General features: G+C 35.6%; 1 protein-coding gene across 6 annotated transcripts in view; it reads right to left on the minus strand.

Moving 5' to 3' along the window:
* LOC113508799 (kinesin-like protein unc-104) overlaps positions 1–26,789 on the minus strand; it is a 112,602-nt gene that overhangs the window by 35,014 nt on the left and 50,799 nt on the right. For 4 of the 6 annotated variants that reach the window (XM_026891917.1, XM_026891960.1, XM_026891951.1 and 1 more), the window contains exon 3: positions 9,846–10,003. In XM_026891917.1, the coding sequence (XP_026747718.1) occupies positions 9,846–9,945 (100 nt within the window). In that variant the 5' untranslated portion in view covers positions 9,946–10,003. The other 2 variants (XM_026891925.1, XM_026891934.1) reach the window with 2 other exon arrangements.

Raw genomic sequence — 26,789 nt, forward strand, 5'->3', positions numbered from 1 at the left:
GTGCTACCCCCAACTCCCGGGGGTGAACGACATGCGACATGTCCTAGACTGTTGTACAGACATTTTATTCGGATTAAAAAATAAAATTAACTCGACATGAGAGTGTGTGAGTTAATATAGAGTAGAGTCTTGTCTGTACTCAGTTTTACATGAGTCATGTGTACTAACGTATTTATTTTGTACCGCTCAATGAGTTTCTTGAGTGTTTTGAGAAGATTTGTTGCGATGTGCGATGTGTAATTGAATAATGAAAACGAATGACGTTTATAATTTCATCTAATATTAGTAAATAGGTTATTGTTAAGTATTTAGAAGCAATTGCACATTGACTTTGGCATATGCAATTAAACTTGAATGGCTTATCTTAATTTGATAGTAGTCTAAAATTTGGGTGATCCACGAACGCTTGTCCTGAGTCTGTCCCCCAGGACAGCCGTCTGTCCCACCTGTGTCTTTGTGTATATGACTTGAAAGTTGTGAAACCTGCCGCGGCACAAGGATTAAGTTCCTTTATGCGGGAGTCATTTTAACTCTATCCTTTATTTAGTTTACTAAGAAATAGAGATATTTTCAAAGCCAGCTGATTAAACTCCCCCTTACTATAGTTATATTTTATTCCCCACGTGATATATTGCTTCCAAGACTAGTTTTATGATACTGTTTTACGTCTAGCTTAGCTTTATGAGTCAGTTTTGTTGCACCGAGGTGTACCCAGGAAATAACTAGTTTTACTGCATCTCCGGTACGAGATGAGCTATCAAACTCAAAACTATACACCTAGTGTCTCTGGCTGTAGCTTTATAGGTAAGATTTAGTGTCTGAAGTATGAGCCTTTAAAGTTCTGCTGCTATTGTGGAAACGAGACATCGTATTGCCAACACGTATCGGCGTCTCTTTCTTACAACAGTATTCTGGCTTATGCTGCTGTGTGGATCAGAGTTTCACACGTGAGGATATAAATATAGGATTTCGATATGTTTAGTCAGTTCTTAAACTCTTCCGGGCGTTGAACTAAGACATAAATGCTGGTCAATGGTATAAAATGATAGCATGCAGTAAGATAACTACAAATCGCATTGGATATAAATCCAATTCTTTTATTGATCTTTTGGTGTTCGTGAGATTTATACGGAGATATTTCAGGGAGACCGAAGTAAACATCAATAGCATTTATTTTAAAAGATTTATATAGACCTGGACGGAAAAGGTAAGGTTTATTCAATCGGAAACAACCCGCGTAGAATAATCCGGTTAAACATAGCTTAGGAAACAAAGGAATGAATATTCAAAAAAGGTATACAACCCTTAAATAAAGAGGTTTGTTGAAACTGAGTGATTTGGGAGAGAATATTAGTTATTTTTGGATCTACGCAAGACATGTCGCGGGTACGATCCCTATAGGGCAAGCATTTATATGGCACACGAATGCTTATGACAAAGTAACGATTACTTTTTTTAAAGTCCGAGTTTGATACATAACGACACACTCTAAAGTGTTAGAAACGAAAAGGATACCTTTCAATACATATTCAATTGTTTTTAATAATGGAAAGATACAGTGTAAGCATTGTGACCGATAGCCCGATACTACAATTACATTACCTAATCTTCTACTATAACAAAATTAGGAATATAATAGTCTGCCCGGACATTTGGTAAGAAATCGATCGCTTCCGCGTTCGAAAAGGACCTTGAGCGTGAAGGCCGAATGTTGAGACCGGAGTCAAACTGTGAGAGAGAGGTCACAGATTGGTTTGACACTGCTGAGTAATGTCATGATCTGTCCTTGCTTGTATTACTTTTGATAGCGTCAACGGCCGCAATCAAGAACGACAATTTTATTACGCGATTTTTTTATATTTTTTATCTCTATATTTTACTTGAAAATTATAAAGACAGCATGACACTTGTATGTTTTGAATACCTACTAGTGTTAGCTTCTAGCAGTAGCGCTACTTACTGAATCACCGCCATAGTTCGGTGTTTCACTTTGAGAATCGATTCGTTGTTCATGACAGAGGCCTTGATTCTTTTAAATAAATTCAAATAATTGAAGGATAAGTTTAATATTATAGTTATTAAGGTAGTACCTACTAGGTAGGTAGTATTGTAGGTACAGTTTGACTACTAATTAAATGGCGTCGTAAATTAAGAAAAAATATTTATAAAAAAATTCTGCAAATATTATGTTAAAGTATGATTCAGGCTATTGATCCATATATTTCGTTAAATAACAACATATTCATTTATTTTTAAATAAAAAAAAACATGATGAATTATTTAAAAATGCATAAAAAACGCGCTATTAAGCTGCGTATTTACCTGAATAATTCTATTTAAACGCTTTTGAAAAATAAAGCAAGCCAATGAACCCTACAAATATAATACAAACATAAACTCCACAAAATGGCCAATAATTGGCTGTACCATTTCATTTTACGGGTTTAACTTCCAAACAATGGTCTCGTTTCAATGCGCCCCGGTGAAAAATAGCTGAAAGGGAATGAGGCGAGCTTGGGGTCAGAGTACCACGTGACTCACCAATAACGGCTCTGATTGTGGAGTGATGGAGCGGAAAAATCAGCGGTTCGTAGGGTTACGTTAAGATGGAAACTTTAACCCCTGTGTAAGTTTGTTCAGTAGAAATCGTGCAGGACTGTAAACAGACCAAAGTTAGACTGAATTTGAAAATTGGCAATAGTTTGGGAGGTAGAGATGTAAAGTTAAATTTACAATGGTCTGATAGATGAGTATGTTGCAAGCTCTCATAACGAATTCTGAACATGGAGTAATCCAGGACGTTTCCTTAACGTTATAGTTACACAGAACAAAAAATACAGAAAAAAATGTAGAAGTTTTCATTTTCGCTCTGAAAAATTATCCTTAGTAAATTGTCTACAAATAGTTTGCATGCTAATGCCTACTACTAAAACTCGTAACTATTGTATCGTCATACGTACATCTAATATATAAAATTCCCGTGTCACGATGTTAGCTACCGTACTCCTTCGAAACGGCTTAACCTATTTTTACCAAATTTAATATGCGTATTCAGTAGGTCTGAGAATTGGCTACTAACTATTTTTCATAACCCTAAGTGATAAGGGTTGTCGACCCTTAATATTTTGTCACTGTGATCGTCGACTTTTAGGCGGTATGTAGTTCTCCGAAACTGCTAGTATACTTATATTACTCAAACTATGTACCAAGCACTTTGTTAATTAAAAAGTTCGTTAATAAGTTAAAAGAACACTTTGTTCGTTACGAAAAAGAAATATTTTGCAAGCTTTCATCAAATCCATCAGAAAGGTTCATTTCACAAATGATGGCTCGCTCAAAGAATTTGAGATGAAATGTAATTAACGATGACTAATTGTGTTGAAGCCTCAACAGCTTTAGGGCGGGAATTTTCCCAAACAAGACCGTTAAATTTTTATGTAAATAAAATCTTAATGCTTTAATTTCATTAAATGTTTCATTAATATCCAGTAATTTACTTAATTGTTGTTGCAAGAGAATGTCAATCTAAAAATACCGTTTTTATTTTGCGTTAACTTTCTAATAGGGAGTATTATTTTTAACGTGAAATTTATTTTCTAAATAGCTATAGGTATATATAACTTACGTACATAGAATATTCCAGAAAAGATTAATTAAGACTGCCAAAACACGATCGCGTTTTAAATTTAAACATTCTCGTATTACACAATTGATTGCACTGAGAAATCTATACTAATATATAAAGCTGAACAGTTTGTTTGTTTGTTTGAACGCGCTAATCTCAGGAACTACTGGTCCAAATTAAAAAAAAATCCTTTTGTGTTGAATAAAACATTCATCGAGGAAGGCTTTAGGCTATAAACCATCACGCTGCGACTAATAGGAGCGAAGATACAATGGAAAATGTGAAAAAAACAGGGCAGGTATAAATTATAACTTATCTTCCACCCACGGGGACGAAGTCGCGGGCAACAGCTAGTTTTACATATATTTTTAAAGTTTCATCTAACATTAATCACTTATTTACAATAATCTTAGGATGAACAATGAGACCGACTATCACGATATACGTATATAACATATGACCTTGATCAATATTCAACCTAAATGTTCATTTCAGCATAAATTCTAGTCAAGAACAGGGTTGCGTGAGGCCGCGCGCTTAACATAACATGCTGTGTGCTGTAAACTGTACCAAACGTTATTTATACCCACTTTATATTGATTCAAATTCTTTATAAATTAGATTCTTATGCCGGCTGTACACATGGGGCCAAGGTGTTGGGCCAACGTGTTGGGCCAACGTGTAGAGAGCTACCTGGCGGTATGTTGGCTTAATTGGTCTAGTTGGCGCCAACATTGGCAGGCCATCCGAATAGTGTCGGTTTTTTGTGCACACATCAAAGGATCTTGGCGCGCTCCGCAAACAGCGTTTACACGTTGGTGTCTTGTTCAGTTCGTTGTTACTCGTCAGTGGAGACAGTATTGTTGCGCGTGAGTGAAATTTACGTTCCCATGTTCCGATAGCGATGGCGGCGCCGGTGTGGACAAGCAATGAGGTTTTACAATTCATAAAGAACTTCTACGTCCATCTTTGAAGCGCCAATGCAGAATGATCAGTAAGCCAATGTGTGAACAGCAATCTTGGTTATCCATCATTTTTGCCCAAGACGTTGGCCCAACACCTTGGCCCCATGTGTACAGCCGGCATTATAATAAGGTTATTAAAAGTTATACAATTATAGTTTCTATTCCTGAAAGTTTAAAGTCCTCTTTCAATGTACCTTTCAGTATTATTGTTGAGATACGATTTTCTCTATCAAAAAATTAATAAAGAAATAAATTGAAAACCTGGAAAACAAACTTTATGAAAAAAATATCTCTAATTCGACAAAACCAGAAAACAGCATTTCCAGTACATTTCCACTCGACATACAAGTGAGGGTAGTACCGATATTTTATTAACAATTTTAACGAGCAGGCCCGCGCCGGTGCTCAAACACGTTTCAGACATAACTCATGGAGAACGGTAACTTAATAAAACTTTATGTGACTTCATGGACTGTTTGCGGACGTGCCATCTACTCCACACGTACCGCAGAATATATAGTGAAGACATACGAACAGGGAATTTGGAAATACGTGGACTTCAGACGGCAATTTCAGAAGGAAACACACGAAAGTTCCAACTTTAAAAGCAATAAAATCAATAGTATTAAATAAAATTGAATTTCTTGAACCAAAACCTTTCGAAAGTTTGAATAACGATCCAAAAACAATCCACTCAATGTAATGAAACCACGCGAATCAGTTAAAAGTGGGAAGCGAAACTGCGGGGAATTTACGAGAGCTATGGAGCGGTCCATGGACACGGTTTATGGGGCATTATAGGGTTTATAGCCCATTGAAACATAATACAAGGGAGAACCGCAATACGTTTCAACAGATTTTGAACACCTGGCCGCAGAATGAAGGGCATTCAACGGTTCGGAATGACTAGCTTTACAGTGAAAATAAATGACTCAGGTTTAAAAGAAAATTTAACTTAGGTTTCGTTCCTCGCATCTGCAAAGTTTTCGCAGTAGGTTTTTCACTAATCATTAACATAATATATGGAAAATTTGCCAACACATCGTTGAAAATAACTCTTAAAAGCATCAATAGACGAGTAAAAGCTTTAACGATGTCGACGCTAATGCATATTAATGGTATCAGAGCAAAATACTGTGATATGACGCAAATGATGACGTCACGCCGTGCCCTTTACGAAGGCGCCGCAAGAACGCCCATATCGAAGAGACGTGACAATGAACTTGGTACTGAACGAGTACATAATATAAGACTATAATGAAGTCCTATTTCTTGATGAAATTATCTTAGAACAAGACAAATTAGAACCTAAACCAAATGACACTAATAAAGATATAAATTTAAATGCTAAAACAGTTTCTATTCAAGAAGATGTTGGAGAAAAACATGACGTTGAAAAAGCAAATGATATCATAACACGTAAACATGAAGATACTTATCAAACTCATGAAATGCAACTCGACGCTCGGAATAACATGGACGCCGGAGACGTACGTAGCGTACTAGTTGACTAACGAGGTCTGCTCGTTAGACTACAGAAATGGGAGCTACCTCGACTGTGACGACTCAGTTTAATTCACTTGCGGAACTGTTGATAGACTTAATTGGTACCAACGTCGACGCTTCACCCAGAAATTCAGAGGAAAAAAATAAAATTGAATTTTCGAGGTCTGTGGTATTTGAGGTTATAAGTGAGAAACTTGTAGCAACTCTTGATATTACCAAGCTAACAACACATGGTTACTTAATTTAGGAACATAAAACAATTGTTTGTATAACCAACTAACATTTTACTAAGACCAACAAAATTGTACTGCGTAAATAATTAACAGCTAACGTGATATTAAAGTAAAATATGTTCTAGCATCTAATATTTAAAGTCGTGTTTCCAACGAGTGGTTCATATAAAATTGTGTAAGGCCAGGGTAATAAATTTCTGTAGCCACAGCTCAAGTACTTCACTTCACATGACGTCGACTCTCCCTCGAGATCTTTCTAGAACTCTCGAAATTATATTCTAGTAACAAAGAACATACTCAACTTAGAGAACAACGTAATATAGTGAAGTGAACATTATTAAAGAAAGGTTCATTATATCGTCCTAACGACAGAATATACAAGAGAACGTTATAGGCGTTGATAGGCGAAAATTAAAACATTCCATGGAAGCATACCAACCTAAGCATACTGAACACGAAAAAGGAATTCCAATTAATCTTTCGCCTAACCTTTTTTAAGTTACAACATGAGGTTACACCACCGCCGCATATCTAACACTTATTTTGATGCAATAAGGTTGAATTTACAGTGTTTTTTCATAAAGGTATCAGTATTGGTAAACAGCTCAATTGATTTCTGCTGACATTGCCGTCTTGTAAGGTTTCGTTCGCGACCTTCTACCACGTTGTACTGCGCAGTAGAAACACCGAATTCCATACAATCCGTGTTTATTTAATTAGAAAAATTGTGGAACAGTATTTGAGAACAAAAGACGTCTCTTTGATGAAGTTTCATAACAAAATCTTTACAAAAACCATTGTATTTGAGATTTGTAAAGTCTCTTTTTGTTCGTAAATATAGGGAATAAACAACATTACAATTTAATAGAACGGGAATGATATTTCTTTTTACTACTGATTGGATTTTGACTTTAGCGAAGTTAGCGCTTGGAGTCTCGGGGAAAGAAGCTTGTCTGCCAAGAATTTCAATCATTTATTATAATAAAAGTTCGATATGATATATTAACGCAATCAATTTAATAGTGTAGTAAATTGAATAAAGTTGAATTATAGCTGATATTCAACAGCTTTATGTTTCGACATAAATTCTCATTTCAACAATGTATAATGAGATGTCACAGATTGCCATTTATAAAATTATTTTGAGGAAAATATTTTAATACTTGTCATTAAATACCACAATTTTAGTTTGCCATTTATTTTGTTCATCCCCGACACGCAACTAGTCATCGGTTATATTCGAAACTAGAAAATAAAGCTAGCAATTTTGCTACTTGGGACAAATACATGTATATAAAGTTAGTCTTTCATTTATGCTCGTTTCAGACATTAGCGCAAATTGTATCATACTTATGTCAATTACATGTTCAATGATAAGGTAAAAAGTGAATGAAAACTCTATTGTCAATAACTTTAACCCTAAAACTCAGAGCTATTTAAATGGCTGCATGTTTTGTTACTCAATGCATATCAATTTTCATTAAACAGTCGCTATTTCCACTGCTTTTATATTTACCGCTTCACACGTAACTAAGGGCCAAAGGGCGGGGTTTTACGGCAATGTAAAAGTCAATCTTCGTTATCTAAGGACTGTAGGGACGGCTGCTAATTTGAAAGGGCTTTCAAGGTTATCTGGTACATAAGATTATACAACTACTAGAAGATTAAAGAGGATTGCTTTAGGCGAAGGTCAAAAGGTAACTGAAATTAGTCGAGGTTAGTGACGTAGGCACCTAGGAGATTAGAATTGTAACCTACAAACTATATAATTCTAAAACTAGTTATGGTGATTAATACTCGTTCTTTCAGTGTTTTTGATTAGAAATAGGACACTTCACGTATAGCATTAAATATTCTATGTCTAGTACTAATTTATCTATAATATATTATGTAGGAATGTATTTAGAAGTGTATAAGACGTATCTTTATCTGTTGTCTAGTACACATAGTACAAGCTTGGCTTATGTAATTTGAGGCTTGAAAACGTTGTGTCAAAGTTGTTGAATATAAGATATAATCATTATTTGTAATAATATGTTTTGTATACAAACTTCTAGTCTACAGTACAGTATATTAGTATACATTAACCTAGTTCAGTAAATTCCAATCTTATCAAATTCATCTGAATTTCCATCCCATTTTACTGTGTAACAAAATGTCATAATAATAATTAATTTATAAGTTAGTAATTCATAATAAACGTATGTTATAATAACATGCACCCTGTATATAAACATAGGTACCGTTATTCATCTGTTTTGTGTTATATAAACAGATTTTCGTTATGATCGGAATGCTGTAAACATTTCTATACTAATATACACGCAGTTTTACAATAATGTTTACGTTTGATAGTAAATGATTACAATTTCCATCTTGTGTGAAAGATACTGTTTTGTTTCAAGTTTTAATTATCAACTGCGACAAATTACGATGCTTGCATTACTTTGTCTTTTTTGGTTATAAACAATAACCAAAATTTATAGCGCCTTATTATTTTCTTAGGACTTGTATTTATGAATGGTTTTACTTCTCTTGTACAGTATGAAACTCTGAATACAATCAATCCTGAAAGAAATTTGAATGAAACAATCAGCTCCTACGAATACATTGCAAATGTAATGCAAATGAAAGAAACTCTTTTTTCTACTACTTCACTAAAATAAATTTTCTTTGGAGACGTGCCCACAAGTCTGGCAACATTGCTAGTTTGAATGGCAGTACCAATTCCTTGTGAAAAATTCTAAGTATTTGTATGATATTTTCTTCAATAACCAAATTGCAATTGATCAAAACATTTTGCATTGCTATAACAATATTTAATACACAATATCCCTATCCACCAACCCAAAGTACAGAACATTGACTCGTTCCTCCAATCAACTCTATTACCTATCATTAAGGGTCATTTACACGGACACGAGAGTACCAAAAGTGACCACTGTCCTGTGGCGAGCTTCGTTTATTATTCATAGGTTTTATGGGGAGTACCGTGGGACGAAAGCGGTGATATCCAGGCGGCGAGACACAACAAAACGTATGAATTACGGAGTCCCGACGCTTGTGGTCTCTGCCTGTCCAATATTCAGTATGAAGGCTTATATTAAAGCCTTCTTTATTCATGCGTGGAGCTTTAAGTGAAGTTATTAAACGTGGCGTTTGTTATTCGTGTCTAGAATTATACAGATTTTATGAACTTTGGTTTTTGGATAGCTTTGTTTGACAAGTGGTAAAATTGTCTGGTCTGATTTGATTGTTTTTGTATTTAAGTTAACAGCTGTTGAATTTGTGTTACCTATCCAATACCAACCCTATTAATTCTCATAAGTGCGAAATCTTTCGCAACATTTTCAAAAAAGCGTTTAATAATGGATCGACTTGAGTTGATAAGCGTTTCAATTAATTTACTTTTAATCCAATAACTAATATTCAATTGTCCGTGTTCCTTAATTGTCCTTCTTTTCTTTACCTTTAGCATATACTTTGTCTAGCTATCAAGTCAATTATGTTCCTTACCTGTAGTATTCCCGGACATCTCGATGATGCATTTGCAGTCCCTGGCTATCTCCCGGGAGTTGAAGGGGCGGACCCTGACGGCCACCTTTACCGACGACATGGCTGCTTTGGATAGCTGCTGCAACCACTAGAGCATCGGTACGGGGCCGGATTTACAACTGAAACAAATAATACTATGTTAGTAATTACAAGATGAGAAGATATAAATGTCATATGCAAGAACGGCGACGGCGAAAAGTCGCTGTTAGGTGTCAAGTTGTTTTTAATCTATACTAATATATAAAGCTGAAGAGTTTGTTTGAACGCGCTAATCACAGGAACTACTGGTCCAAATTGAAAAAATCTTTTTGTGTTGAATAGATCATTAATCAAGGAAGGCTTTAGGCTATAAACCATCACGCCGCGACTAATAGGAGCGAGGATACAAAAGTGAAAAAGACAGGAGAGGCATAACTCATAACTTATATCTTGTACCCACGGGGACGAAGTCGCGGGCAACAGCTAGTAACTGACATAAGACATTTTGTAATTCAATTGGCTAAGATCCATTCTGCATACGGTCAAAAGTTTGCTAGCCGTACATACGGTAAACCCTAGAGTAACAGTTGGGCTAAAGGGACAAAGTGATGAAGTTTTGCAGGCAAAGACGGTTAGGTGAATAAAGTACCGACACCATAACGGGAATGACGTAACGTGAAAGTATAGTTTTAGTCACTACATAAGAGTCTGACACTACCCGTTAAACTGCGATTGTTGTCAACTTCAAGGTGTCAAAATACATTTCACCGATATTTACCGAAAAAAGGTTGTGGCCGACACGTTTACGAAGCTTTGCAATGGTTGTAAGTTAATGCTAAAGATAGTATTGAGATCTGAAACATTCTTCACATAAACTAACATATCTTATGTCTCGAATATGACAGAGAAGACCCACTGAAAGGTAGAGAATAAGAGTCGCGATCAAATGCATTTTCTTAACTATTATTCCAGTTAGTGGTTTCTTAGGTTTACGCGAATGTTGAATGGTTAGTCTGCCCGTGACCATGATACCTGCAAAGGTGTCGAAATGTCGGGAACTAAAATTGTACATTTAATGCATAGAAGTGTAAATAAATAAATAAAATCAAACATTAATCCGCGATAAAATCCGTAAAAGTAGTTTCATTTCAATATTATATAGATATTTTTTCACTTGAATCCATCTATGCAACGAAAAGAACTATAGTTTTTATAGTAAAGGCCTACATTTCGAATTTCAGCAGCCTAACGCTCATAAAAACGCGACTTATCGACAGTGGCTGACACTAAAGTACCCTTCGTATTGGTGGCGTTTGTTAAATGTATACTATAATATAATCACTTATAACCAATACAAATATGCCGCAAAAAAAAAATGAGTATGAACTTAATAATTTGATAAACACCATATTCAAAAGGGGTTATATGATTGTATTGCATTAATATTTGACAAGCTAAACGCAAACTGACATAAATAAATGAATCAGAAACACCGAAGCAGAAAGATAAATAAGTTGTACGTATAGGAACAATACTTAAAAACAATTGCTGTTTAGACACAACAAAATCAAAAATGTAAATAAATTACATAAGAAGAACAGAAATACTCGTTTGTTGTCTAAAGATAAATTATAATACTGTTTATTTGTTAAAATAATATTCAATAAAACTAACAGTATATTTCAAGAGTAGATCATAAGAATATTTAAACTGTTAATATAATATCTTAACAATCTGGAACAAGGTAATAACACTAGATTTCAATTATTAATTGGCATCGCATTATAAATTGATACTGAACTAGAAAACCGTTATACTATAAACAGATCTTAACAGCACTCTTTTATTTTTCTTTTAGAAATACCGTGACTATTCATTCACGAATTTTCAAAATCGGTTCTGTAGATACAGAGATTACCCAGATTAACAGCAAAAACTTTAAAATATTAGGACAAACAAAGACTAATATAACAAAATAAATGCAAGACATCTGAGACTGCAATCCTTAAAGGCCAAAACTCCTTTCGGGCTCTTTTGAAACATAAAAAGTCTAAGAACATAGAAAACTACCTTTAAAACAGTCAGTTAGTGGCTCTCAAACGACTCAAAAGCCTTTAAAAATAAAATAAAAGTCGCGGAAGACGCTTAAAGCCGTTGCAAGAATAAAAGTCGTGTCTTAATGAGGTTGTCGCGTGGAAGGGCCTTTTGAAGCCAAATGCTAAGTTCTCCCGGCTATTTCACTGGTCATTACAATTATCCAACGTTGTGGAATGGCTGCTAATGTTTCTAGTGACGTCATGGAATAGGCTTGATGGTTTTACGAGATTTTAGAACGGTTTGAATAAGATTTGTTTTTAGTAAGAGTTTTTGTAATCGTTCTAGCATCGACTATTGAAGATTTTGTTTTCTTAAGCTGCCAATTGATCTATATTATACTCAGTTTAAGTTGATCCCATAGACAAGTTTTTAGGAGAAGGAAAATCTTGTCAATTAGGTCAGAAAGAAAGTACAAAATTATGAAAATGTATGTCTAGAATGTCTTATAAAAGGTGAGTTATCCTAGTCAACATTCTTAATTTTAACATTTAACTAACAATGCAAGAATAAAGTACTTAATATACTGTAGGCAAGAAGTTCTCTTCATAAATTAAGACTGACAACATTATCATCTGGTCGTTATCAGCAAATCATTTATCATCTATGTTAGATTTAGCTGGACGTATTCAGACTCTGCTCCATACATACTTGATTTCGTAACTATTTTCTAAATAATTAATCACAATTGTGTGTGACCTTATCGGATACGACAATAGTATATAATGCTTTCATATTACATGATTCCAATAATTCATATTTTTAATATTCGAACCTACTTTTGCGAGTCCAGTATTGCATTATACTTATGACTCATTTGATTCTATCACTACCATGTAGTTAATCTATCCAGTCTTCAATGAAACTTTCTATTAATATAATGACGTCATTTTTATTTCTTTTACTGGCATTTATGTTTTAAATTACTGTATTCTTTCTTCTTAATGTAAAATGTAGCCGTAATTTAATGAGAAACCGTTATGGAAGGCGCGTGCGCGGCCCGCGTTGCGCGTGCGTTCACAGCTGATTCGTTTTTATGCACAATACCAAATTATGTAGGGTATTGTGTTAGTATGATGTATTACTATTATGATTACATTATTTGTCAAGGATTTTATAATCATTTATTGTTGTTTGTTTATTAGTACTATTGAAAAACAAATTAATTTTGTAAAATGAATTTTCTTTTATAATTTGAAAATATTATACTGATTGATTAGTTTTATTTGAATATGAAAGAATTTTGTTCACTTTAAATAAAGTAAACGATTGAAATGGGATGTTAATGACGCAATCTGGATATTAAAGTGAATTGCATTAAATTCAATTCAATAATTTGTCTTCGAACGGTTTATAGTTATTTCACAATAAATATTTAAGAATCTAATACCAAGAAAACGTTTATAAAGAAACAACATATTAGTACAGAACTATGCAATGACTTGCAATGCTAATAAAACAATTTTATAAATAAATAAAACCGATACCTACTTATTTGGTGTCTCCGATTATGTAATAAGTATACGCAGCACAAACAATATTATAGAGAGCCAATCAATTCACTTGCACACTAAACGATATCACTGAAATGTCCCGGCGGAGTAACGGTAACAGCGGCCACAATACGGACTCATGACGTTGATCACTAAACTCACAGTCGGTCCCGCGAGCGACGACCATAAAATGGTGAATGTTTTCCTGAAAACGATCCTCGCGTGCGGTAATTGGCCGCGGTCGAGTGCGCACCGAGCGTATCGAAAGCGTCGGCCACCACGGCCACTGCACTAGCAACGCACTTACGTAACATCCAGTGCAACCGAATCTTCACAACTCCAGCTAGCCTGGCAGCGGACGCGAGATCGAAGGGGCGGCCATGAAAAAACGTGTCGCAGAGATGACTCACCGCGCGCACTAGCGCCACCTACAACCCCCGAGATCGCAGATCGGTATCCGGGAAAAGCACATCGGAAGCCTTTAACCTTGGGCACTGCACTCTGCGCGGCCAGGCGAGGCCTGGGCGGGTCCGCTACGAACTTACCCGAATCCCCGTGAGGTCGCGACCGACGATGACGATCCGAATCGCGTTTTCACTTGGTTTGTTTTTCAAAGAGCTGGTTGCTCGGTCAGGTAGCAGCGCCGGCCGACATGGCGCGTCGCGTGCGGTTCCGCGGTGCGACTGCGGCCCGCCGGGCGCCGCGCCGGCCGCCGCGCCGAGCGCTCGCCCCGCATGCGCGCCACCCGCCCCCGAGCCTTCGATCTAACTCCGCGCTGCGCGACGCCGCCGCCGCGCACCCCACACCGCAAATAACACTATCCTCACTAACCTGACCATTTTAACAACCCGATAACTGACCAACTGTGTTACAATTAACCCTAATTATATTTAGAAACCTTCACTTGATATGATATAGCTATGCCATCAATGTAGGGAGAGACTCACCATGGAAAGGTTCTTTTTGCGTCGCAATCGTATTAGCGTTCGTCGCAGTCTCCGCCTCCCGTACACTCCCACATATGAATTTATTTGCTCAAAAGCTCAGGGCGTGATAAATTATAGCAAACTATACGTCGTCGTCGTCGGACTCTAAATAAACATTTCGAGTAAGGTACACATAATGGGTTAGTAGGTGTCTAATTGAAAATGCAAACAAGAGGAAAGGATTGGACGAATCTAAACTAAGTGCCGCGACGGACATTCGAGGCACGTGCGCTTTGATTCCAGCACTCTAGATCAACTTGATCAGTGACCTGTTTTGAATTTTGATTTCGGCAATAAAATAGGGTTCATATTTCTAAACTGGCTGAAATATTTAAGAGTCAATTTTCTTAAGTACGGGAAGTAAAAGGATTTACTTGAGTAATATGAGCAAGGCAGCTTTTCGATCTGAACATCGTCAATTTATGAAGTGGAAAGAATGTTCTAGACAAAGTATAGGAACATTTCGAAACTAAACTAATTCCATATATACAATAACTCCCAATAACAGTTAACTGTCGACAATAGACGTGATCAATCACAGATTTAGCGAATCTTGGGTCAAAGGACCAGACGAACTACGCACTTACAGTGAATCTGAACGAGCGGTGACGCAATTGAAACGTATCGATTGGGACAAGCCGATATCTGGACCTGCACCGATACAAACTGGTGACATATCACTCACTTAGATGACACTAAAACAACTCTGATAAAGCTCAATAAACTTTTTAGTAATCGCAGAACTATAAGAAGAAGATATCACTACTTTGACAACGAAAGATGAACATGAACTTACAACTTGATCTGTTGTAAAAACTTGTCTTAAAACGAGAATCGTTTTGTAGGATATCATCAGTCTGTTATTTGACCTTTTTCTTAGTAATCATATTTTCGCCCATTGATTAAAAAAAGCTATCGTTGATCACTTGATGATTAGCGATTCCAGAATCCTTCCAGAGCTCTGGTGAAAAGCGCAACCTCATACAGTCACGACCTACAACCACGAGGCATCCAGAAGGAAGACAAAGAAATGATCATTCAACGTTTACAATTACACATAATTCACAATTAACAAACATCAATAGGTTCGATTAACATTAGTGGTTCCACATCAAGGAGAAGGTCCTTTTGGGCGCACATTACAACGTAACGCAGCTATAAAATATGTTTATGATGGGACCCAAAGCGGTAGGGGTCACCTTTCCGAGGACTTTTACATTTTCCATGTTATTGGTTTTATTTGGCATCGTTTTGGTAGATCCCTTTCATTAGATGTTCGTTGAATTGAGTTTTTAACAATAGTATCACACGTTTTCATGATGTAAGTTTAAACCCATATGGGTTGTAGTTTGTTGACAGCTATTTAGTAATATCAAGTAACACGCATTCTATGAAGGATATGACATATATTTTTCTATTTATTTTACAATAATTTAAATGTATCAACATTTTAAGTATGTTTTTTTGGAAATTGGTTATTTCTTATCTTTTTTTTTGTCTCCTGCTAGTGCACCTACGCTACTCCAGTCAATTCGAATCTAAAATATAAATACGAGGATCAAAATACATCGGTATACATATTTCAGTGAAGCAAGCCCTAAAAAAGGTATTTCAAATATTAATACGAAACAAACCCCAACAATTTCACGGTCACCTTTCCAGCAAGGGTCTGTTGGATACGAACGCGAGGGGTCCACAAGCCGTGAGAGTATTTTACGAGAACATCAAACAGGCTTATGTTTCCTTCAAATTCCACCCGTTAGGGTTTTCAATGTCACATAATAAGGAAAATAATTCAGATTTATATAGCCCTCTTTGACTAAAGACTTAGTTAGCTGGTTATTCAAGTCATATTAGGGCTCTATTCATGGATGTCGTGACATTCAAATACATTTTGCTTTGTATGTGCGTCTCTTAGGACCAAGTTCAAGCTTTGATAAATTTTGTTTCGTAACAAGCCCTGTCATCAAGTTATTTGGAAAGTACTCTGTATGATATATGAATTTATTGGTTCTATTCAGATGGAAAATAAATGTAAACTTTTTGACCCCTGACACTGAACCGAGATTAACGTGATTTAACTAATATGATTTAATTGTTATGTGAGTTTAGTCACGCAGATTTAAAAATAATTCTAGTTAAACGTGTCATGAGTATAAGGCTAAAAACTAAAAGAAACAAAGCAACATTTACAAGAACCTAAACAATTCAATCAACAGAATAAAGGTAATAAAGACGAAGAGAAACCAACTTAACCCAACGTCGAATTATAACAAGGTTCTAGAGCATGCCAAAGATGTGTGGCTCGTGAATGGGGTTAACGGGAACCTTCAATCTTAATCTGACGCAGGCCAAACTGTTCCATCACGCGAGACCTATTTACTGAACAACATTATACAAGCAATAGCGTGCAAATGAAAACGCTCACACTAGATAGTGGTCCTTCGTTACTTAAAATAGGACCGTAGGACCAAAACTCCAAGCCTCGAAGGAATACAGCTAAAATGAAAAATTATTATAATTCTGTTTTGAGAAGAAAAGGGTAATGTTAAGTGCTGCTATGTGAGACATAAATATTGTTATAATGGTTAGTTAAAGTCATCGTAAATATTAATTATACCTCCTAGATGATGATTAAGTTGTCATAACGAAATTACGTTTATTTTATCTAAGCGTTTTTGTGAAGAATATTTAAATATCTTTAAAGCTTTAAATTGATGTTTTGTTAAGGCAAGAATTGATCAAGATTCGATTTTCTTTAGGACCGAATATTAAAAAATAATATTTTATTTCTATCATTGGTTGTGAATCGATATAAAACAGATTTATGCTTACTTTACTTTAGAATACAGAACCTTGTTATTTAAGTATTACTTTTGAATCATTTTCCAGTTTAGTGCCGTCTGATGAAATGGCTGCTCTGATATTTTACGATGTCTGACCTACTTTTTAAGCCAAATGAGGAATAACATAAATAACGATACATTCAATTTAATTTTTCAACTGAATTACGGATAGAAATATATATTAACAGTTTATACCCCAAAATAATAGTTTTAACTTTTTTTTTTCTCATACATACATATTGTTTTAGCCCATAACTACCAAGAAATTCAAACAGTGTAAATTTACTCCAATTTTGATATCACAATATGTTTTTACTCTATGTATAAACGCATCTACTTCCCAAACTTCCTCATATAAAAGTTACATATAACTCGCCTGTTTAAGCCCGGTTAGGTGTTGATAAACGGCCTTGCAGCCTACAACATTAATAACGCGTAAGTCGATTGTTATGCGTATCAAGTCTATGCATGGTGGTTCTCAAATATAGTGGAAACGTGAACAAGATGAAGCTTTTTCCAATAAACGTATGAAACGAACTACCACTTTTTGATGATGGAAGAAGTTTATGCAAAATTGCATAGGTAAGTGGATATAAAAGGTTTTTTTTTCTATTAGATCACAACAATTTATATATATTAAATTAACATTATAATCACCTAAGACTATTTTTAAGCGACCATGACAACTTTAGTTAAAACGCAATTTCATGAAAACATTAAGCTACTACAGAATATTAACCACAGTTATAAAATAATTATAGATAGGCTATTCAGTAGATAGGTGTGTTAACAAATCGGGAACAAGTATAATTGAACAAAACAAATTCAAATCACAATTGTTCAGAATCATCTCGTATTCAACATCAATAGAAGATCAGATTCCGATCTCTGATTGCGTCGTTGCACCATTCTGAGAGGTTCTGTAACAAATATTGGTATGAAATTGAGGTACAGTCCACCACAAACGTTAAACTTCAAACGATCTTCAAATGAGTCTTATGTCAAGGGGGTAAGGTTGAGTTTTAGTGATTTGTTGTCGTTGTGACGTGAGGTTGACTGTACTACGCAGACCCCTCTCCTTTCAATTCTCGATGGGATTGAAAGCTATGAATACGGAACATTTTCATGTTTTAGGGAAATAGAAACGTAAAACGTTTACTTTCAGGCACTTTATGTTTAAAATATTTTAAGATTGGTCCTTATAAGCAAAACAAGCAAAAAGTATTATTTGCTGAACTTTTACAGATTTTCTGAGTAGAATCAGTTTCGTTTTAAAACCGAAAATTTATTTTACTAGAAAAAAGAATACAAATTATGCTTTTGTGCGAATGCGTTTATTTAACAAATACCTTTTTAGTTAATGTATATTTATACTTCAAAAAACAATTAGCCTAAACAAATAATATTCAATTACGATTCTTAAACTCAATTATCATTTAAAGCAATTCACTAGCTTGTGTTTACAAAGCTAAATTTAAGAACAATAAAACAAAAATGCAATTAAAATTGTAAGTCACGCCTTCGCGTGTCGAGAGTCAATTACTGAGGCAGAGCAATTAAAACAACGGCCAATGTAATACTGTACATTCATCTAACTACGAATGTAAAGTTGGAGAGTCTATTTATACTTTTGTAGCGAAAGAAGTCTTTGCAGAAGAGAAAAGATTGGTGTGAAGTCTGGCTAGACTCAAGTGACATTTCTACAATCGTTAAAGTCAATAACGCTAGAATGTATGTATGTATGGAAATTACATTAATTTCGTTTCGATAAGTCGCGTGACCTTGATCTGTCATCTACATACATGCCGCACAATATGTATTTTTCTAAACGTAAACGATAGAAGGAATGTCACGTGGATAGAGAGACGGATGGCTTGCTACTACTTTAACAAGTAAGATGGTTGCAGTTGTTGAAAAGAGACGGAGCTAGACGAGGGATAGAGCGGCGTTTCTCTCCCTCTCTGTGTGCCTAAGGGCTTTTTAGATATTTATGTTTTTGTTGGCAATGCAAGCGGTTTTCATCTATACTAAAATATAAAGCTGAAGAGTTTGTTTGTTTGAACGCGCTAATCTCGGAAACTACTGGTCCAAATTGAAAAAATCTTTTTGTGTTGAAAAGACCATTCATCAAGGCTTTAGGCTATAAACCATCACGCTGCGACTAATAGGAGCGAAGATACAATGGAAAATGTGAAAAAAAGACAGGGCAGGTATAAATCATAACTTACATATCTTCTACCCAAGGGGACGAAGTCGCGGGCAACAGCTAGTTAATAATAAAAGCTGAATATGCAAATTTCATAATGGCTAACGTCTGTTATCAACGAAGATAAGTAAATACTGTTGTTCACCTACGTTAGCCGTTAGTTGCTAAGCTTAATAAAGAGAAATTCTAGATTCAAAGTCGATTAAGGCTTTTTCCTTTAGATCTTATTCCTAAAACTCGCAGCATAATAAATTGGCGTACATTGATGTGATTACAACAATAATAAATTTTGCTTGAAACTTTGGTAAAATTGCAACTCAGTTACGGTCCATTGCCGTCGATAGTCAATCATTTCTGATACCATAGTCGCTGGGCCACGCAATGTATACCTACGTCTTACAAGACTTTCCTCGAAAGTTCTATTCGAAGTCTCACATATGATATACGCAATGGGGTTAAAATAACAATAATATCATGAAGACAAACCTAAACCTTTCAGAACTTCATAAGTGATATAAAACTATAGCTTCATTGAGTAAATGTCAGTTCTCCAGCAGTGGGACGTGGGCTTCACGAGTTGACAGTGCTCTGACTTAACAATGACATAACCTACATCCACCCACAATTCTCAGTATATATTATTAACGTGCAACTCTTTAAGATATTTTTTTCTTTTCTTTGTGGTTTGAAGACGAACGCTTTTCTTTCTTTTTACTTTTAAAAAAGCTTTTGTAGACTGAGTCTGGATTTTACTCGATCAATAAGAGCTTTGTTCTTGTTGGAGTATTTTAGTATTTAGTGCTACTTTTGTGGAATTTAGATATTTTGTTGAATGAGGCTATCATCTTTAACACCAACAGTCGTCATCCTGCCAATAAAAAATAATTTGGTCCGCAATCTTATTTTCTGTAGTTAAAGATTTAAATCAGTTTTTAAATAGATGAATAATTTTTTATAGCTTTAAGTGTGTATGCGCCCAAATGTTGCTCTTTCTGTATAAAATCGATCCAAAGGTTGTGTGCGAGAGATCGCTTTTAGGGATAAAACCGCCCATTATGGGACCATGTAACTTTTTGTCTTTATAAAATTATGTGGTGTGCTTGGGCAATAAATAATATTCTATTCTATATTAATAAAATAGATTAAATATCTAAGGTTTACATAGTTACTAGGTCTATTTAATTGTCCAAATACTGATTTTTCAGGAAATAATTTAATTAAACTTATATATCACGTTGTTCTAACATCAAAGACTAGATCTAATCCAACATTGTCTGTTCGTTGAAAACTTTCCAGTCTTTAGGGAATCGTGGTTTCCTCGAATGCAGTTTGTTGCCCAAAACTTCACCTTGTTTGTGGACTTAGTTTACTTCTAAAGAAATACTGGTTTTTATTTGTAAGACGCAGCTCGGTAAGAGGCTGTATTTTTGAGGAATTAAGTATGTTTGAAGTTAGGATTACGACAAAATGTGAGGGAATTTGATCTCTTGAACTAAACCCTTTTGAACGGGAAAAATAACTAAATGTGGTTTGTATTAGAACTAGACTTATTTTTATATCTAATTCCAAGGTTTTCATATATGAAATACATTTTAATATTCCGGCACAGAAAAATGGTATTCAGCTTAATCAACTCCGACGAGAGTAGAACCCCAAGAATCAGGCGGAAACATTACCCTTCTTACACAATCGGTTGAAAAGATTCACAATCGCAACGTTGTACACAGCCTTAATTAAACAAACGGCTGTGTCTCAATTAAGTACTAATTTCGTTGTCTCCTCGCTCCCGTGCGATTAAGTTTATTTACCAGAAGATCTTTGTAACTGTCACGGATATATTTATAGAGCTGTAGTTACAATTACCACGTTATAAGGAGTTATAGGACCATTTTCGTTGTGCGTCTGTCCTTACGTCCATTTTCCTGTATTTGTATCTCTTTGTAGCGTGGTAGATAGTTAGTGAATAATTCCACAAAATATGTAGTAAACTGTTCTGAAAGGATAAAAGGTTGTGAAAAACATTTTATGTTGAGATGATATGTCTTTAAAAGCGAGTTTTTTTTTAATAGACAAGACTTTAATTATAGTAGACAAACTAGTAAACGCCAAATTACTTAATTAACATGTCAAAGATTTGAAATTGATATAAACGACTATAAATGATATTAATGACTAAATTAATTGAACAAAAGTATCCAGAATGAAGTATTTTTAGCTGCGGTACAAATAAAGCCTCTCAGAAAAAGAATTGGCAAGTATAAAAATAAAGGTCTTCAAGAGTTTTATTAGATTAAATTGAACGTAACGTAGGGCAAGGGCAAGCTAACTCCCAAATGTATTAACATTGGTAACGAAGTACAGAATTCTTAAAACCTAGTAATATTCTCCTAACGTTACCTTTTAATGTGCTTGTGGAAGTGAGACAGAGTTATATGTCGTGTAAAGCAGCATCTCGCTCTAACGACGAAAATTAAATTATAATAATAGTCACAACTTTCGCGCAACGCCATCTAGTCTTAAACTAAGCAAAGCTGATATTATGAGTACTAAACAACTGATAAACAAACTTATATACACTCACCGGCACAATTAGGGGAACACAAAAAAAAGGTTGATTTTTTCTAACATTGTAGGATATTTCTATGAGTGCTTTTGGTTTAAGTGTTAATAACATCATAACGGATTGCTTTAAGTACACCCAAGTCTTATTGTAAGTGTTTTGACAAGAATTTATGGTTTTTTAAGATTTTGCTCACTTAACGTTTTTTACTCATTCTGATAAGAACTTCAGTGGATGCTGCTAAAGGGAACTGTAGGTCATTTAACTGTTTACATTTGTATAGTGCACATTGTTCCGATACAAAATGAGTGATTTACCAGCAACTTCCGCAGCCAGGGCTGTAACCATGATCGAGGAAGGGCACACCTATCGGTCAGTCAGTCGCGCATTGGGTGTATCGACATCGGTGATTTATCGCGTCGTCCGACGTTATAGGGAGACTGGATCGTACGTGCGCAGACGAGGGCAGGGCAGAAATCGGGCAACTAGCGCCTTAGATGACCGTTTCTTGGTCATGCAGACTTTACGAAATCGTCGTCAAACAGCTGTTCAGACCCGAAATCGTTTAGCAGAAGTCCGTAATGTGAATGTCAGTGAAAGGACTGTTAGAAGACGGTTAAATGAAGTTGGTTTAAACTCTTACGTGCCAGCAAAGGCTCCAAAACTCGAGGTAGCTCATCGTGTAGCAAGATTGGCATTTGCTCGAGAGCATCGAGATTGGACAAGTGAGTGGGGCCGTGTTTTGTTTAGTGACGAGAGCCGATTTTGTGTAAATTTTGTGGATGGGAGGGAAAGAATGTGGAGACATCGAGGGGAACGTTATCGCCAAGCCAATTTCACTGGAACTGTGTCGTATGGTGGAGGATCAGTGATGGTATGGGGTGGCATATGTTTGGGAGCCCGCACGGAGCTAGTGATCATCAGTAATGGATCGCTAACTGCACAGCGGTACATTACAGAAGTGTTAGAACCCCATGTCATGCCTTTTGCCCCATCTATTGGTGAAAATTTCATTTTCATGCATGATAACGCACGGCCTCACACTGCACGCATAGTGAGTGACTACCTTAATGAAGTAGGTATCACGCAGATGGGCTGGCCAGCGAGATCACCGGATATGAACCCGATAGAACATGTGTGGGACTACCTGGGAAGAAAGGTTCGACAAAGAAATCCAGCCCCTAACAATGTGGAAGAACTTAAATCGGCGTTAGTGGGAGAGTGGAATAACTTGCCCCAAGAACTGATCGACAACCTTATCCAAAGCATGGGAAATCGTATACAGGCTTTAATTCGAGCCCGTGGCGGCAATACCCGCTATTAAAATTTTCTTTTATGGGTGAACTTTAAAGTTTTTGGCAGATTTTAATCATAACGAAAAATCGTTCAATATTATTTATTTGTAATTTTGTTAAATTCTTCAAGAATAAATATTGTGTGAGTTACTAAAACATTTAGTTTTGTTAGGTTGAGTGCAACTAATAATTGTGTAACTAAAAAAAATATGTATTTCTTTCCTTTGTAAAGAAAATCGACCTTTTTTTAGTGTTCCCCTAATTGTGCCGGCGTGTGTATTTTTAAATACATAAATAATATAGATGAATTACACCCAGCCAGACACAAAAAAAAATCATCGTGCTCATAACACAAACATTTGTCCTGGGTGAGGATCGAACCCACGACCTCAGGCACAGCAGTCAGGGCCACTTACCACTAGACCAACAGATCACTCAAAAAACACCGTTTATCCTGAAGGTGACTTCGTGACGTAGGCATCTAATAACAGGACATATTTTTAGCATGTTTACCCTGACGTCATCGATGCCTTGGCTGGGAGACGTCTCGAGTTCATTTCATGAATATTTTAATATTTAGCGCTGATGGTGTCAAAGGGACTCAGTTCGGGGCGCCTGTTTGTGATACATCAAAGGACTGAAACGATGACGTCATCCAATAGCTGATAGTATTTTAGTGTATCCAATTTTGAACCTTATTGCCAGCGATTTTAAGTATTCTTAGTGTAACTTGACCATTAATGTCGATAAGAAACGGAAATGAAAAAATAATGATATAAAAACATCAAGAAATTAACATGATATTTATTTATGAGCTTATTTTGTTTAATAAACTAAAGAAAAATATATTATCATAAATAGATTTCTTTTCCTTCATAAAAAAATATATTTAACAAATTGCGAAACAATTATTCTGCATTACTTTACAAATTAACAATAAAACATCTTAATAGGTCCCGTCAAAACAAACGCTCGCAAATGAGACACGAACATAACAAATGGCTAAACTTAACGAATTTAAAATTCTAATTGCTGTGCCTTAAAACGATAATTAACTTTTTTTAATGTGAGTTAAAAACTTGGACTGAGATGATAATTTTTTAGGAAATAGGGCTAGACCTAGTAAAAAAGGCTCAAAACGCCTGAGAAGTGCGAGTCAGACACGCAATACAGAGGTTTCGTACATTGAGCGTATACATGGTTGCTTAGTACAGATTTTTATATTATAACTTATACATCATTTGTCATCAAAAATTTCAACTGTGCAACAACAAGTGCATCAGATGAAAGCTGGTGTCAGACGGACGGAAAAACGGCGCGGCGGAGCGTTAGTAATAGGGTTGTGGTGTTCTCCCAATGTCTACGGTACCCTTAAAAGTGTCTGAATCCAATAACGATATAAACATTACCGATTAACCATATAAAAACAAAACTGATAAAATTATATCAAAACACTAGGCCTTTACGAATGCCTAGTTTATGCCTATACATAATTAGAGTACACAAATCGGGTCAACCACAACATTGTATTACAACATCTTTTCAATCTAAACAACCATAATCTACTTCTTCCACAAAATCTGCTGAATCATGCACTCGAAAGTATAAAAACTGTTACAACGTGACGAGGACAAAATAAGCACAGTTTCTTGTTAGAAAAACGTTATATTGAACGCAAAAACAAACTCACTCAATTTTGTTGACAAAGGGGCTCACTACACAGAACGTATTTCTAAATCTGTTTGAATTACAATGGATGTTTCGATCTAAAAATATCGCTTTGAGACCGAAAATAGCTCTGAGATTATGATTACTGCAAGTCGAAAAAAGCTTGACCCATGACGGTCAATAGTTTAAGGGTAGGTTGTATTCTGTATCAATCAATCAGTATGTTTGTATCGCTACTGAGCATAACACTCCATCAAATTGAGTTATAACCCTCGGTCCTTCTGTCCGCAATTCGTCACAGCTACCTTCTTCACATCATAAATCCATTACTCCTTATAAAATGTTGAGATATCCAGTATCTAATATAAGCAAGACGACTGTCAACTTAATATCCCAGAATAGATCTAACGATTACGAGCATCGTATCTTTATTTACAAATTTAATTCGACACCGGAAGACAGTTCAACGACCGGCGGGTTCACACAAGTTTGAGACGCGACATCGTAAAGAATTACTCGGGCTTAACCGGGATATAATCAAGATGGATTACCGAGTTCCTTCACCCAAACAGGATAAAACGAAATAAATATCAAGTGCTGACAGTAAACGGAATACTGTCAAATCATATTCACTTAGTTCAGTGACTTGAAAGGGGAGCAACAACTCAAAGAATATTTAATTAGTACGGTGTAAAGACAGGGAGATGAAAAAATTGAAAGGGAATCAGATTTCTGTAGATGCAAATCACTGGACAAGGATACATGAAAAAGGATCAACATACAACCAGCTTCCGATAAAAAAACTACTTTTATTATTATGTATGGGAATGGCTAAAGCACGTCAAAAAAAATAAGTAACAAAATCTGGTCATCCAGACCGAAGTTCCGAGTAACAAATATAAAAAAATACAGACGAATTGAGAACTTCTTTTTAAAATCGGTTGAAAACTAAGCATTGCCATTCCACTGCGTCTCCTAAATCAATAACCTCCTCGCTAAGAGTATCGAGTGAACACTGCTTACCTCTTTCTTAGTAACTAAGATAATGTGAATCAACCTTTTATTCTCTAAGTTGTATTTAATGGGGTAAAGGCAGTTTCTTGACCTTCAGAACTGTGCTTAACAAGTGAAAACTTCGTATTGTTCTGCTATCCCCTAAAGGCATAAGCCTTGTTAGGACTTGTTCTTTCAGAAAGGCTTTCTTATTTTCTCTGAAAACATTTTCACTTACATGTATGGCTAGGGGCAGTGAGCCATTGGGCATGTCAGGTAAAACAATAGTTTCTTTAAAATTTGTAACTAAATTTTTTGAACATGGACATTTTACATTTTTTGTAGCATTTTTTTTCATTTAGGTTTTATAAATAATGGGAACATTTAGCAGACTTTAACCACAAATGAAATAAACTTCAATAGAATTCAAGCGCACTGCACTTTCGCCGCATGTTCTAAAGAATTCTGTGAACCTTTCGAAACTGCGTTGTTGACCATAACGCTTTTTTTCTTCTGTAGACAGACAATAACAGCAATAACAGTGGCCATAAAGCTAAAGAGCTCACTGCACCAGTTTTCATACCGAAATGAACTCGCAAAGCACCAGTCACCTCGAAATATTGTACACGGGAGGTCAAACACCTGACTTGGCGTTATATTCACAAAGCCGAGCCACAATATTAATCGAAAATAATTTTCGTAAGAGCCACGTAATGGCCTAAGTTAAATAAAACCTTCTGCCTTTGTAAACATAATTATTTTATTAACATTTAAATTCATTGGTT

Source organism: Trichoplusia ni, chromosome 1, assembly GCF_003590095.1.
Source record: "Trichoplusia ni isolate ovarian cell line Hi5 chromosome 1, tn1, whole genome shotgun sequence".
In the NCBI taxonomy this organism is placed as follows: domain Eukaryota; kingdom Metazoa; phylum Arthropoda; class Insecta; order Lepidoptera; family Noctuidae; genus Trichoplusia; species Trichoplusia ni.